This window comes from Prinia subflava, chromosome 3, assembly GCF_021018805.1.
Source record: "Prinia subflava isolate CZ2003 ecotype Zambia chromosome 3, Cam_Psub_1.2, whole genome shotgun sequence".
In the NCBI taxonomy this organism is placed as follows: domain Eukaryota; kingdom Metazoa; phylum Chordata; class Aves; order Passeriformes; family Cisticolidae; genus Prinia; species Prinia subflava.
In genome coordinates, this window is record NC_086249.1 from 78,122,434 (window position 1) to 78,139,354 (window position 16,921).

The following is a 16,921-nucleotide window of genomic DNA, read 5'->3' on the forward strand; positions in this document are numbered from 1 at the left end:
GGGCAGCAACAAGCAGACCTTTCTGAAGTGCCTGCTGCTTTCCAGGAGCCCTGAATAGATCCCAGGGTGCCATTGCTACAGAACAGATGAGGCACCCTAAAAATAAAATTATGATTACATTTTTCTAAGGATTTGAAGTGAGATTAAGAGATTTTGGTTTTTTTTAGACCAGCATCTGAACATATATTATGTGCTGCTAGGGCTGAATTTGAGAGCAGTTGTTAAAAAACATGCTGATACTTTTTACTCTAGTTCTGTACCAAGATGCTTTAGAGCATAGTCTCTAAAAAAGCAATATATAGAATCAGAGCAGCTGTATCATCATCTCCATTGTGAGCTCCAAGCCCATGTTCATTTAAGAAGCTCATCTGTTTTGCCTTAAGAATGCATCTGCACACACGTGTGTGGTACTGAGCTAGTCTGGGAATCCTGCTGCTAGGACTGGACTGTATGGAGGATCAAAAATTTGTTAGCTCTTCACTACTGGACTTCATACACTTCGAGTTTCAAGGTCTTTGACTTCTGCAGTAGAAAACACAGGTTAGAACAGATTCCTCTTTTCTCTCTAAGGTTTTTCTAGTAAACAACTGCTCTGGTTTATTTCAAACACTGTGGGATGGTATTTGCTGCCATTTGCTGCCATTTGACTGGCATCAACATGCTGGTCTAGCTGAGATGAGAACCAAACTGCTTATGTGACAATTTCACTTCACCACAAGACAAGCAGAGGTTAATTGCACAGGACAGATCTACAGCCTCTGCTCCTCTCCTCAGAACAGGTGTTTCCCAGGGAACCTGCAAATAGAAAAGGGGATTTACTTATTTCTAAGTATCAAGAGGTGATAAACTTTGTTGCAAGTTATGTTAAAAATTTTGCTAATTCTGTATTTTGGCAGTGTGTTCCTTCCTCAGAAGGTATAGAAGGAGTGTCACACAGGAGGAGTTAAAAACATACTGGTAGTTAATGACTGTGAATATAACTGCTCCACCTTTTTTTTCCATGACCCAACGTTCCAAGAGAGACTGTTGCGTAAGAAAGTAATCAGAGGCGGGTTAAATTACAAGGAAATGGATACAATCTTCTCAATAAAGTAATGCTATCCTAACACGGCTTCTATGAGTAGATTTGTTTCTTGTAGGCATTGGACACACTTTACCATTTCTCTTCACTTTTCTGTTAAAGTACTTAGGATGGTTTTCTTCAGGGTATAGTTTTCTGTTCGTTTTTTGATGTTTCTTTTTTTTCTTCCTAGGGTTTTTTGTTTGCTGTTTGTTTTCCCCTGTGTAGCCATTTCTCTGATTAAAAAGTACATTCACATTTTGGTGCCCACATATAATTGTGTGATCAAATCTTACTGTTTTGTTATGACTTTTAAATGCTTGCAACTAAGCTGAGAACTCTAACATTTAAGTATCTATGCCTGGCTGAAATGATTTATAAATACAGGAGCAGATTCTATTTGCAAGATTTGCAATCATGAAACAAGGGAAAATTAATTTCAGATGTAGGACTGTTTATTAGAGCTAATTACATGGAAAATATATAAAATATAAATAAAATTATACTCATTTATATGTGCATATCTATGTGCATGCGTGTTTGTGTGTAAATGTATTGATATAGATACTAAATACATGTAAAAGGAAAAGGGGCTGTCTATAGTTACTGGAGAAGCAGTAAATTTATTCTCTACTAAACTATTAGTGTTTGAGTATAATCAAAACCAGGGTATAGGTAGATGAAAAGGGTATGGGGTGTGGGAGCCAGTGATACTGTGATTACCAAAGGATTGTCAATGCTGAAAATATTCATCAGATCTTTTCAGTGGTACGTTATATATATCTTGCATTTAAAATTTTGTCAAATGCTGAGAAAGTTAACTGAAATAATTTCACTGAGACAAAGAAAATCTGACATCTTCCTCATTATGGCAATGTATCCAGTTTGTTTCTATACCAATGAGAAACCATTTGTTTGTTAACAAAAATTTCCACTCTTCTCAAAACTTTAAAAAGAAGTGTCCACATTTTCTGTTCCTCAAAGCTCCTGTATGCATCTTCCCAGTTTAAAATGCCATATAAATTCTTTGAGAAGTTTTATAATATCAGCAATTTTTGCTATTACTTTTCTTATTTTTTTCATTTGGAAAACTCTGATAATGAAAATGTTGTACTCAACTCAAGAATATGAGAGTATTTCTTGATACTCATTTGGAATGTTAAATGAGTCGTAGGGTTCAATAATACCATCTTTGAAATAATGAGAAGGCTCTGTCTAGGAAAAAAACCCAAAGATTTTGATGCCTGGCTGCTGTGCGCTCTAAGCACTGCAACTTTGCTCTCCTAACCCCGCACACTGATGCTATTCCACTTTAGAAGTGCCAAAACCCAGGCTTTGGGCTGGGGAGGGCTTCTTGTGCAGCTGAATGTTGTACCCTTTATCTCTGGAGGAAGAGGTGGAATTTAACAGCCGTAGTGCTTTTGACTCTAAATTCAGGGTGTCTTCAAATCAGAGGCTTTTTTCTAACTCCCACAGCCTCTCTGACTATTCTACCAAAAAAACCACCTCTTTAAGAAGCAGTGGGAAAGGTGGACTTTCCCATGATATGTCCTCTTGAATGAATGAATGATTTTCTTTTATTTCTTACCTGATTGCTTTGTGCTAACTTTCCCAAGGACAGGATTATATGAAGAGGTGAAGAAGATTTATTTTTTACACATGAATCATAGGAACAATGAACTGGACTGATTTTTATTGAAAAGAAACCACACATAACATTCTGTGTAAAATTTAAAGCTGAACTCCACCAAGTCAAGTGTAAAACCTGTGTTCACAGCAGCTGCCTACTGGTCATAGAGCCAAGCAGCTGAGATAGCACTTGAGGATTCTGCAAGGGTTTGTGAATATTCTGCAGTGAAAATATAGTGACATAAGAGATGCAACAATAGCTAATTGACTTCAGTGGCTAGGCTGGATAAAGAGAAGTAAGTAATGGAACACTGAGCAGAGATAAACAAAACAGAAAGCCAGTAAAAAAAAAATCAACTCTTGAAATGCCTATTTCTGAACCCTAACAGAAATTTATATATCCGAACAGTCTATAAAAATTACTACCTATTATAGGTTGCTTTTGTTCCTAGATAACATATGGTTACTATTTAAGTCCTGCATGCACAGTATTAGTAAGTGTACAGACGCTCACTTTGCTGGCTGACCACTGCAGCAATTCACAATTAAAAACCACCTACTTTGTACTGAGGCTACTTCAGCTGTCAGGAACACTTCCCTGGCTTCAGTGGGATACATACACCATCACTCATGACAGAATCAGCTTTGAGGTTTGTAGAGAATCTAAGGTAGGTTTTTATGCCTTTGCTAAAGGATGGTTCCTCATAGCTAGTGATGACCTGAGGAAGCACTGGGTGCATTAATTTGTATTTTGCAGGTGGGTTCTTGGGATAAAGAGGAGAAACAAGAGGGTGTCAGAAACAAGGTACAGGTGAGAAAGGAGCCATGGGATAAAGAGCTCCCTACACCACATATTAATGCTGTTCCGGCTACTATTATCCCCTGACCTTCATCACTGCCTCAGGATGGCTTTCTGTAGGCATCCCAGAAGATATTTCTAGACTCGTGCTTAAGGTGTGAGTCCTCTTAGAAGAGTCCTTATCAAGGGCTGAAATGTGACCTGCAGTACCTATTTAAACCAGCTCGTGTTGGTGAAAGGGGAAGCAGAGTTTAGGCTGTGCTTAACTGAGAATAAGGTGCTAGTTGATTTCCTTCAAGACAGGGCACAGCCTCCACACATTTTTTGCTTGCTTCAGAGCTGCTTGAGAAACATTGTAACTTTTTTTAAAAAATGAAACTTCTGCGGGGAAAACATCCACAAGTCCTCCGCATTTTTGAAAGCAGCGCTTGTTCAACACACTTTTGCCACTGATCTAGTGGCAAAGACTGAGTCAGAAATGTTGCCTAGCAGGACTGGGTCAGCCTTTACTTTGCCCTTTGCAAACAGAGGTTACACATCTCTGCTTCAAAGGTTGTAAGAGTTGTAAATATGGGCTACAGCACTAAAGGAATCACTTCAGCCTCCAATTTCAACACTTGAACTCATGGAAAAGCATTAAGTAATATGTTTATGGTATCTGCCATAATCTATCTGTCTTTGCTTTCAAAGGAAAATTCTCATTGTTGTTAATGGCATTGTAAGGGTAAAACTGGAGACGTTCTTTTAGTCATTAACTTTTTTGCCCCCAAAGTTAAACATTTAAATTAGTATTTCTGTATTCATGGCAGTGACAGGTGCTAAGTTGGAGAACAGTGGCTACTTTTGACAGCCAGCATGGGGACACAGCCTCAGAAATCATTCAATGACTAAGTGTCCTGGTGCAGAGTGAGCTAAAGAGGGGATTTACTGTTTAAACATTAAACATGTTGCTTAGCTATTAAACAATTAGATTGTTCTAAGCCTTAAGAGAAGGAGACCAGCCTGTCACCTTGAATTCTAGATTTTCAGCAAATTTGCCCAACAAGGTAATTATTCAGTGATATCCAGACCACCTGAAACAGAAGTAGTAAGAAAAAAGCCCAGTAAAATCACTCTCTGGGCAAGTCCTCTTGATTTTGCCTGTCTTATGAACAGAAGGGCACTTTACCTGGGTTTTTAGTCTTCCTGGGTTATACATGTCCCTCTGGAGCTAGAAACATCACTTAGCCTTCCCACAGTAGTTTACAACAGGTCTCTTTTTTGTTCTTTGGGGTGATATTTAATTCTGATGCCCTGAAGTGCTGCTAAAACCTCTCTGTTATTTGGTATGAGGCACAAAAAGCTCTCCAGGGCTTCCTGGTTGAATCTGCTAGAGATGCTTACTCATGGTGAGCAGAGTGCTGTGTACACACCTGCTGAATGGGGAAAGCCCTAGGAAAAGTCTTTAGGAGAGTGTTCACATGGGTGCAATTACTCTGATACTCAGATTAGGCCTGGCTTTGGGGAGGTGGTTGCCTGTAATCCACAGAAGCAGCAACACATTGCTCTTTCAGGGCTTCATGCTGGAATAACTGTGACTGGTGTTGTGACTGATGCTGACTGTGGCCTAAGGAAACCCCAGAAAAGCAGAGTTTATCACTCTGAATTCAGCACTTCATTTATGGGGCTGCTTTTGAAGATTACAAAAAAATAGATATGCTCCCTTCCTCATGTTCTGCATCTGTAAACAGACAATCTGCTGCTGCTACCATTCCTGGAGTCCTGAATATTAGGTGGCTGATGATACCTGTCCCCTCTCTCAACTCTTTCCAATTAAATAAAACAAGTTGTGCAGACACAACAGCTGACAGAGCAAGGGCATTAAAATGGCTAACCAAAGTTCAGACCTGCAGAGCTAAATTGCTGCCATTAAAGTGCCTGCATGAGCAAGGTATAATGCCTCTGGTGGACCTGGTTTATGGGGATGGTTGCTAAGCAGTCTGGAAAGGTCTGTGGAAAAACACATCCTCAATGGACTATTGATTTCAGATAATAAATCATTTGATAGTTGAGATATTCATTCACTAATTAATGGTTTAGAGACAGATCCAAGGCCCTGATGACACAGCCATTATAAAAAGAATCAAACCTCTAATAGAATAGGTTTTGAGAAATGATTGTTAACATAATGCAGGTAGGTGAGTGACCAGCCCCCACTCCCAGAGAAAACCACTCTCAGTCAAGCATGTTTATATGTTATAATCTTTAAATATTCAATGAGGCTACTTCTAAACAAGTGAAAAACAAATCTATGTCCCCTCTTAGGTGTATGTTTTCACTTAACTCCTGGAACATCATGGTTGCATGTACTATGGGCACAGGCTTTCCTTGTGTAATTGTGATTTCCATACAGCTGCAGACATCATGACAAACCATCTCTTTGGCTGACATAGCCCAGAAACATGATTCCTTTTCTAATGGAAATACTAGATTTTTAAACAAATTTATTTTAGTAACACACCAATGTATTTCAGAAAGGTGGTCTGTGTTTAAGTTTCCTGTGAGATACGGGAAAATACTTTTGGAGAAAACTGGAAAAAGTCTTTGGCTGTTTAGAGAACTCACTAGGAACAGTGGTGAAATTTATACTTTTCTTCTGAACAAGGAGCACAGATTTTACAATACTTCTATATGGACTGTGTCAGGGAAAATTTGAGAAGTATGCAAGAGTAAGCTTCTTTCTACATGGCTAATTTCCATCAAAATAAAACATCAGCAGTAGAATATATATATATATCTGCTAAAATTTTCTGTCAAACCAGAACAACAATGACAATTATGGCCAAATATTTATTAATATGTTTATGATTTTCCCTCCACACATTTTGATTTTTGATCATATTTACAAGAGAAGACCTATAACATTTCTTGTAGGAGATCCAGTTACTGAAATAGTCACATTAACATTCCAGAATGCTTCTCTGATGACCAAGACAGGTCAGAACATCAAGTATGAAAATATAAATTCATGATTTTTAGGGAATCCTTAAAATATGGAGCTAAATATATGCTACAGTGAAAATTCTCATTGTTTTCAAACTACTCATATTGTGAATGCAAATTTTTATAATAGCAGTGGATTGATCTTTCCTACTTAATAGATAAAGCTGAATTAATAAACGCAGACAACATACAACCCCACAAATCAAAGCCATGCTTCCGATAGAAAGTCCCAGTGCCTGCTCCAAAAAAAGTAAAACTAAACTGTCCTAACAGCTGTATGAACCATTCAAGCTACTGCAAACATGTGTGGTGTATCTGCCAATGCCTCCCCTTCCCAAGCAGCGTTCTGTGGGTACCCCGGGCAGTGCCTTGCTCTGGTAGCAATTTCCAGCTATAATCAATAAACGGATTAAAAGGTACACAAACGGAATCATGTGAGTTACATCTCGGTGTATGAAGTAGCATGCGCTTTGTCACGTGAAGTGCTGTTAGCGCTGTCCCTGGTAAAACAGACAGTGCCTGCCAGCGGAATTAGGGAGATGAAAGTACAGCGGGCGCAGATGGCACGGCGGGGAGGGGTCACTGCGGGAAGGTCCCCTCGGATCAGCTGGAATCAGGCAAGTGCGGCGTACGTGCTCTCTGTTTGTGCTGTCACTGAAATGGTGCGGAGCGACCTGACAGAAAATTGTTCTCAGGTGGAAGCAGATGCATTGAGCTGTCAGGCGCAGAGCCATGACGAGACACCGCGGCGCCAGGAACAACCTTCACGTCTCCCCTGCAGCCCTCCCGAGCCCCCTCCCTCCCCTTTCTGGGCTGCTGTGAAGCTCAGGGACGTTTTTCGCTGTATGGCGAGGTCCCCACTCACGGCTTCGGGAGAAGCTGCTTCTTGCACAGGCACCTGCGGGGCTGGCACAGTGCGAGGGGCAGCGGAGGGCAGTGAAGCTGCTGCTGCAGTCTCACACAGCCTGCCTGGGGAGGCAATAGGAATATCACACCCCATCCTGCTGTCCTAGGCAAAGCCTGCATTCAAAGACCTCCCACCTGTGGTGAAACCCTGAGCATCTGTGGGACCAGGGCTGGCGGCAATGAAAAGCGGCACGTGTCAAAATATTGACAGAATCTTCACAAGCACTTCAGTACCTCATACCATGCTGAGCTTCACTGCAACCCTTTCAGCTAGGTCCAAAGTCAAATAGGGTGCCCTCCCCTGCTCCATCACGCCATTCTGTAAAAGCAATTCCTATTCAAATAGTGGGATATTCTCATCTATACAATCCATCCATAAAACATATTACTTTGGTGTAATAATAGACTATCATCTCTAATAATAATCTCAATTCCCTTTTTTTTTTTTTTTTTTTTTTTTTTTTTTTGTTTTGTTTTTTTTTTTTTGTTATCTCAGAGTTTTGGGATCTGTGTCAATGCATTATTTCCCTTTTTATTACTGGCATGTAAGCCTTCAGGCTCAAGATTAAGGACATCTTTCCCCTTTTTTTTTTTTTTTTCTTTTTTTAAGTTCCCATTTACCAACTTCCCATTTTCTTAATATAAAAAGAAAGCCTATTAACCAGACCCCCAGCAGTGTCAGGGTTAGAGGTATCTCTGCTGTCTGTACCCTTTTATTTTTGGATTTGAGGAGATTAAGAGGACAAATAATGGCAAATGGATGGTGCCCCAAGGAAGGGTCTGTTATCCCGTGTGTGGGCGAAACTTTGTGACTAAAAGTGCATGACCCGGGTGCTGAAGCATCTCTGTCTCTGCCAGCATGCAGCAGCCGTGCTCTGTCATCCCTCACTGCCTGTAATGAACAGGCCAGCAATGACAAACATTTTCCATGAGAAGACACCTTCCTCCACTTTTGTATGACTCATTCTTTTCCCACTCAGTCTTCCTTCTTCTCTTATGGCAAAGTGAAATTCCTCAGGCTGTTCGCGCATTTCCAAACATTGATCTGCTGGCTGGTGCACCTGCAGGGCTGTTGCACCGGGGCTCAGCTCCCTGCTCCACAGTCTATTTTGGCTGTTATTGGATGGGGGTATGAATTCCAGCACAGATCACAATGATGAGGTGATATTAGAGAAAAGGGTGGGTGGGACAGCTTGCTCTAGCCAACACTTGACACTACTGAAGATCAGTCCCAGTTCAGGGCAGCGTCCTGCAGGTAGATAACTAGAAAGGATCCTAGGAGAACAGGTATTGATGCTTTCATAACTACACTTTTCAGAAAACTTTTCTTCATCTGCAGAAAAGGGTCATAAAATGAGACATGCAAGTACTATTACATCTTGTAATTTACATTAGATCTTGTAATTTTAGACTGAATTAAATTTATTATTTATAATAAATAGTGCTATCATCTTCACCTGAGGGTTAGACTTCTCTTCTTATGGATGGTCTGACTGGGACAAGGAGATTCAAAACTGAAAGACCCTTTTCTTTTTGTATTTCTTTTCCACATAAACGCAATTTCCTCAGAATTGGCAACATTTACGTATTTCTCCTATATCAGAGAATCTAATAAAAGAAATAAAAAAAGGTATGAAGATATTGCATCAAGCTAGAGAATTAGATGGTGTATATATCTGTTTGATATTAAAACATGTTTTCCTAACTGAGTTGTACATAAAAAAAGAACAATGTTTTTATTAATATAATGTCTTAAAAATTGTCATTTAAACCACAGGCTTTGTGCTCTTTCTTCAGGTTCTGAAGGTAAATGACAACTACAGATATTCAGCTAATTTATTCTGAACTTTAACACCCTACAGAAACAGCCACTGATAAATTTGTGGAAAAAATAACTCCTACTTCCTGCTTTAGTTTTCTTGGAAGGCAAGAAAGACACGCTTTTCTATAGAGGCATGAGAATGGTGTGCTCTAAAGATTTTATGAGTTTGAGCTTTGGAATAGTGTCTTACTCATAAGTGGTGAACTCATGAGTAAATCACGGGTGAGATTCCATTCTTTCAGGAAATACAGAAATGTGGTGTTCAGCAGTATCTGAAGGAATCAGATCCCATTGCCTTTAGAAAAAGGATTTTGCCAATCACATGTTCAATATTTGCAACACACACTGACACACATAAATATATTATCAGTATTATTATATTTATATACACATATATGAGAATATATGTATGAGCAATCACATATGCTTATACAGTGTGCACTTTAAACTGCCTAAATTAACAGACTGTATATCTCTAGATCAACAGAAATGGGATTGTGTCTATCACATGTTTGAGAGGGAGAAACATATAGACAATATATTATATATTATTTTATATATTAAATAAATAATATACCATGTAGCTATAATATCATAGAATAAAAAATATCTATATTCTATATCAAGCATATACATATATATGAACCTACTTGCATTTATGTATAGTGTGTATTCTTTTAACTCTCCAAATTAATGGAGTTTTACTCTTAATTATTGTGAACAAAATGCTCTTTCATATATGTGATAGAAGCACCTTTTCTGCATTTGGTAATGGCAAAATACATATATTACACACACATGTAAATATGTGCATATGTACACACATATACATGTGTAAAAATTACTTTAATAATACATACACATATATAAACATTCATATGCATGTATATGTAATATTACCATTATATATTATAAAACGTATATATAAAATATATATAATATGTTACATGTTATAAAAATGTATATTCATTATATATTAATTATACATAATATGTAATACAATATACAATATATATTATTTATAAAATATTATATACTATATATTATTTATACTATAATATATAATAGTAGATTTATTGTGTATATGTATATGTGTATGTGTATGTGTATGTATATGTATATGTATATGTATATGTATATGTATGTGTATGTGTATGTGTATGTGTATATGTATATGTATATGTATATGTATATGTATGTGTATGTGTATGTGTATGTGTATGTGTATGTGTATATGTATATGTATATGTATATGTATATGTATATGTATATGTATATGTATATGTATATGTATATGTATTAGTACACACACATTTACACGTACGTGTGTAGATGTACATGCAAATATCTAGTCCCTAAACTGCTGTTAGACACATGTGTCTAGAGGCTGTACACGTATCCACAGGTGTATGCATATAGAGTGTGTTAACACTTTCGATGAGTTTATATAAGTATGTATGTATGTATTCATACGACTGCATACATATCTGTCTCTCAGAGTGATCTGCAGTTACAGGAGCAGCCCCCGGCTCTGCCCCGGGCTGTGCAGCCCCGCTCATCCCCGCAGGTGCCGGGGCAGGAGCCGTGCCGGGGTCCCCGAGGGCGGCTCCCCCGCAGCCCCTGCCGGCGGCTGCGCTCAGGAGCTCGGGCAGGCTCCCGCCCGGGCGGCGGGCCGGACCCGGGGGCGGCGGGGGCGGCCGCGGCGGGGCCGCCCGCGGCTTGGCCCCGCGGGGGCGGCCCGGGGGCGGCCCGGGGGGAGCGGAGCGCGGCGGGCGGCCGGCGGCGCCGGCCGGGACTCGCCCAGTCACCGGGGAGGAGGCGGGGCCGGCGGCCGCGGCGGCGGCAGGTGCCCGCGGCGCGGGGATGGTGGCGGCGGGCGGCGCGGGGCTCTAGGGCAGCGCAGCGGGAGCGCCATGGGCAGCCGCGGCCGCCGCCCGCGCCCCGCCGCGCCTCTGCCGCCGCTGCCCGCGCTGCTGCCCGTGCTGGCGGCGCTGGCGGCCGGCGCGGCGGAGGCGCGGGCCACCTCGGAAGGGCAGCTGCCCGGCGCCGCGGCGATGGGCACCGGCACCCCTCCGAGCCCCAGCGGCACCGCCTTCGAGGAGACGCGGCTCCACGTCTTCACCCTGGACTACCCCCACGTGCAAATCCCCTTCGAGATCACCCTCTGGATCCTGCTGGCCTCCCTGGCCAAGATCGGTGAGCGGGGCCGTGGGCGATCCCTCCCTGCCCGTACCTGGCGGGGCCGCCGCTCCCGGGCGCTGGGGCGGGCCGGGGGCGCGGGGCGGACGGACGGGGCTGATGCTCCTCCGCGGAGCGGGATCAGCGGGCGGGACCCGGCTGGAAAGAGTCGGGGTCCTCTCAGTTAGGAAAGGTGCGGAGGAGAAAAGAGATTGGTAAACCCCGGGACAGGAGGACCGTAAAACCCGGAGTTCACCCGGTGCATGACTGACTTTTTCGTGATCGCCCTGCTGTCATTTGAGCACGGTCCTGTTTTTCTTAAAATAACACCGGGTATAATGACAGTCTCAAAGCAGAACAACGGATCGATGAAAAGCAAATATTTATGAGGGTAAAGTATGCCTTCTCCTTACTCTGCTTTTCCATTCACTTACGTCCCGAGAAAAATATAAAAGACAGCACTGTAAGAGTAAGAAAGGCCACCTCTTCCCTCATGTGGAAAACATTTGCATTGCATAGTTCCACTGAGTTTTGCGCAGCTTATATGTCATGTTTTTAGTTAGCTTCTATGTCCCAAACAGAGAAATGAGTACAGCATAGTAATCTAAAGAATGTCAGGTAATGGCATGGTAGATAGCTATATAAAATCCAGTAAATCTCTATGAATTATGAACTTTGTATCTTCTTGCCTAGAAGATAATGTAAGGAATAAAGCTCTGGGAACAAAATAAGTAAGTTAACCCACACTACAGTTGTTTCATTCAGAACTCTGACTTTGCAGCACAGATTATCAATAAAAATACCATCATGCTCATTCTGAATAAAGCATTTTTATCAAAGTTAAAACTTTTAACTTCTGCTTGTGACATTTAAATAGACAGTGTCACAATTTGGTTGGTGATCAGGTAATTAGGATTCTGAAAAAAACCAAAAATTTGTACTCACCTCCTGCCATGTCTAACATTGTAGTTTGAGGGCCTGATCCTTCAACCAAGTAACTTGGTCTGCTATCATCACTTTCTGCAGAAATACTGTGTTGCAGCCATTAAGCAGGCATGTATCCTGATGCATGTGTCTTAATGCATTGAAGGTGCATGCTTAGTCCTAAGGATGCATTTAGGTGTTTGCAGAATCAGGATGGAGGTCAAATATGTTACATTGAAATATATTGTGAGCTGTAATAACCAGGAAATAGAGAGTTTGGTAGAGAATTTAGCCTGTTGAGTACTGAAAATTGCTCTGGCTTCTGAATTTAGATAAAGTAAAACCTCTTGAATAAGCTAAAACTATTGAAAAAGTTTCTGTTTTATTAAAGGTTTTTATTGAAAGGGAAGCCATTTGAAATGTGTAAATACCCATACAGACACAATAATATATAATTTCTTTAAAATGATACATTCTAACTATCATGCTATTTTGCTAGTGCATAGGCATCTAAAAAGTTTAAAACAAAAAAAAAAAAAAAAAGAAGAAGTTGCCTGACTGATTTATTTTTCCATTCTGATTCTAGTAAGTAAGAGAGCAAACAGCATAGGTGAAGAAGAACACATAATTTTAAAATCCTTTCAGTTACACCAAATGAAAGCAAGTGTGGCTAATCTAGGGCATGCTGTTGTCAGTGTGTGTGCAGGGAGCAATGAGGGCCAGATCCAGGAGTGGCCCTAGGTGTGGCAGTGCTCAGCTTCACCACGCCTATCTACAGGCGCCCTGACTCCAGGACTGGAATTAGGAACATCCAGTTCTTGCTCCTGGAGCTCTGTATGTGCTTCCTTATCCAGTGAGTGCATCAGGTAAACCTTCTCAGGTCAGGCTCCCATCGCTCCCAAGTCACATGCCACATCAAATTCTCACTGGTTTTTGCCTTCTTTTCTATCGAAGGTAGCCCAGATAGGTAGTTTTGAACCACCAAGATACCTATATGATGCTCTGCCATGTCCTACTGGTTATTAGGAGTGAGCCATGTGTCTTGATTCAAAAGGATGGAGATGGGTTTCCCAGCCCAACTCAGTGGCCGTGGCCCTAAGAGGGGCCCTCTGAGAGAGGAGGCTTTCTGATACATTCCTCTCCCCATCATTTCCTGCTGTGCAGCACAGGCATCTTGCCCCTGACGTGCCAGGCAGCATGAAATCCACCTTGAGACTCCTGCACTGCCCAGGAAACTTCGGTGCTTAATCTGGCATCACAAATTCCTTTCTGGGGCTAGGCACTGAATGCTTACATTTGGCACTGCCGAGTATCAGACCTTTATGAACAGATCCCTAAGGTCTTTTCAGCTGTGAAGAGCTCAGAAGATAGGGTCCTGTGTAACAGCAGCTCTCTCAGTGTGTGGAAGATCCCAAAGAATACTCAGCTGCAGCATCTAGTTATGAATCTTTTAACAAATATATTTTCACAGAAGTGCAGTTTCACTAGAGCTGAAATGTTCCAGGAAAATTTAAAATATAAAAATTTGGTAATTTTTATAGGGAATTTACCTGAAAGGTTTGTCTGACCCTGCCTGTGATCACATCACTGTAAGCTTGGTTTAGAGGGAGCAAGAAAGGCAGCATAAAAAAGGAAAGCCTGAGGTTGTCAAGCAAAACTTGAACATTTTGACAAGGTACATTTTGACAAGAACATTAGGAACATGGTGCTTTTTCTTCCAGCATAGGACATGAGCACAATTTGAAATCTAGTAAATTGCCTTGAATGTCTTATTTTGTGACTACCTCTACTTATTTCTTATTTTGTGTGTTGATACCAGAGGTATGTTACTCACATGCTGATGGACTCCGTGAGTACATTAGATGGGACCATTGCACCTGAATATGCTGGAGTCTCTAAGTAGTAAGACTAGTCTACATAATCCCCAGTTTTGCTTAATTTTTGTGCTATTAAACCTACAAAATACTGTATAACCGATCCAGATTCCTGTTATTTCTATGTTTAATCACAAATGCCCAATGAGAAGTGTTTCTTTTGGCAACTGAGCTGATATTCTTCCAACTCTGCTCTCCTGAAAGAAGGTTTAAGCTGTTCAGAGGTACTCATTCAGTGGTATTTCCAGCATCAGAAAGCACTGGAATTCACCCCCCAAAAAGAAGGAAACTGGTATTCTAAGGACTTTTATCTTGAAACATGAACTTGACTTTAGATAAGTGTCCTACTGCCATTTTTGCCGTGATATATGGAGGATGCTTACTCAATAAACATCTTCCCTGCTGTTGGAGCTGAGTCATTGCATAACCCGAAGCCCAAGGGCAGGGTCAGAGGAGAAGAAAGTAGCTGTAGTCTTGCATTCAGCATGAAAGTCTGAGTGTTCCTGTACTGCAGGGGATCTGCTCCCAGGGTGATCCTGACCCTGTGGCTGTGAATCCATCAGAGCAGGGAAGATGTCCCTCCTTGGGCAGGGCACCTGCTACTGACTTGACATGCACTGGATTCTAAATCGTTGCTCTCTGCCTTCAAATCAGGAACCATAGCCTCTCCCTAATCACCCTTGAATACTTTTCATGTAGGCAGGAGGTCTTCCAGGAGTTTTGATGCTGTTTACATGAATGAAAAGCATATTTAACTTAGTGGGAGGCTTTTCATTACCTTTAAGAATGAGGTGGAATCCCAAATCTCTGAAAGGCTGTGAACTTTCCAGAGTGATTTATAAAGAAGAAAAGAAAATATTTCAATTTTTTTTATTCACAGTAGACATTTCATTGCCATTGTATTACAAGTGGCTGGGATTTTTTTGTTGTTTTTGTGAAAAACTGCATTTACAAATTTCCCTTCTCTTGAATTTTTGTTGAGGAAATGATTTAAAATTTACTTTTGAACAAATTAAAAAAACTTTTGCAAAACCCACTTATTCAAGGGAAACTTCCTGACCGTTGTATTGGAATTCTATTTCTGCCACTGCAGAAATTAAGATGAATCATAAAATATTTATGTGGAAGTAGCTGAAAGGTGAAGAGTCAAGTCTCCAACTGCAAATTCTTGATTTTTCCAGGATCATTACCTGTTCTGCCAATATTGGTGATTCTGGTTTTGAAGAAAGGCAATGAATTTGGCAGTCCTTCTACTAAGCCACATAGGCTGTGTTTCTAATTATTGAAAGCAGTCTGTGTTCATTCAAAAAGGGAAAAAATGCAGCTTGAGCTGCCTGCTTTTAAAAATAGCTTTAATGGTTACAGAATATATACGTATAAAGACCGTAGATTAAGACAAATTTCCTTTTGCTCCTTCTTAGCTATTTGTTTTTCCTAATTATAAGTTCAGTTTTCTTTTAACTGGGAAAAATCCATGATGAAAGGAGAATTAACAAAATAGGTGTTGCAAGACACATAACCCTGAAACTGAGAAACTGGATGTAAACTATAGCAAGATTGCAGTAATTTAACTGTTTCCACTACAGGTGTGATTTTTACTGAAATAGCTTTACTGAAATAGACGCCCGTTATTACCACACCCAGCGTTTCCATGCAGCTCGCATTTAAAATAATTAAAATGCATTTTAGTTAGGCAGGGATTGTGGGCTCTTGTGGGTGTGGATCAATTTCTATATAATTATATGGGCCAAATATAGATAAGGAGGAGTCTGGAGAAGATTGGCATTGCTGGGACCTGGAATGTGACCTTGGTGCATAAGGTTGATCATTCCATTAGATTGGCCACACTAAGTTTCTCAAAACTTTTCCCATTCATTACCAGAATTATCCTTAAAACAGCCAACTTCTCTAAGTAATTGGAATCTTTAAATCAAAGCTGCATGGCTTTGAGAGTTTTAGAAGGCTAAGTAACATTTAACCTCTTAAGTCCTCATTTAAAACCTTTTAAAATTAATTTCTTCAGTACTTTGGAGATTTTTATAAGAGAACCTTGACTCTACTGCAATTCATATGATACAGAAGAATGAACATAATAATGCAGGCTACAACTTATTGTCAATTTATGGAAAACATGTTGATTCTTTTGAAATAATTTGGTGGCTCCTCTAAAAATAATGGTTGTATCTGTAAATGCTTCTTCCTGGTGGTAGGGGAAGTGATCATGGGTGTCTGGGTGGAGGGCACATGTGCTAGTTCCCCTCACTAGCTTTGAGACTCTAAAAGTAAAAATGAAATTAAAGTACTCATTAAACTCCTTTGTGAAGCTGTCCATCTGTCCAGAGAGGAAGAAGTGGTTAAAAAAAAAATGTTGGTTTTTTTTTCTCTATCTAGATGTAATTTACCCTAGAGAAGTGCTTGGATTGTGTTCCTGGAGGATTCCACATTTAAAAAAAAAAGCCTCACACTTTCACAGAGAGAACCCTTGCACACAGTTGCTCTGTCCAGTCTAGCTGTTGAGTGGAATGTCTAGCTATTAATTTGTCTCTCCACCAAATCAGTTGAATTAACTATGCTAGCCAACATACTTGCCTTGATCCATTGTGGATGTCCAGTTGAGTCTGAGCAATGAAAATCAAATTGCTCTGCAATCGCTGTTGGTTTGGTATAGAAATGACAATAACAGAATCCAGAATAATCCTATGGATTCTGTACAAGTAACCATTTCCCTTTCTTCTGTTTGAATTTCC

At 40.6% G+C, this 16,921-nt stretch overlaps 1 protein-coding gene and 1 long non-coding RNA gene across 2 annotated transcripts in view; one reads left to right on the top strand and one right to left on the bottom strand.

Annotated features, from left to right (window-relative positions):
* The window catches only part of LOC134548162 (uncharacterized), a 49,967-nt gene extending 33,049 nt beyond the window's left edge, over positions 1-16,918 (bottom strand). The window contains exon 1 of the long non-coding RNA XR_010079712.1: positions 12,322-16,918. This is a non-coding gene — a long non-coding RNA (uncharacterized LOC134548162). The remainder of the gene's footprint in view (positions 1-12,321) is intronic.
* The window catches only part of SLC9A2 (solute carrier family 9 member A2), a 34,356-nt gene continuing 28,075 nt past the window's right edge, over positions 10,641-16,921 (top strand). The window contains exon 1 of the mRNA XM_063392634.1: positions 10,641-11,394. Coding sequence (XP_063248704.1) covers positions 10,656-11,394 — 739 coding nt within the window. The 5' untranslated portion in view covers positions 10,641-10,655. The remainder of the gene's footprint in view (positions 11,395-16,921) is intronic.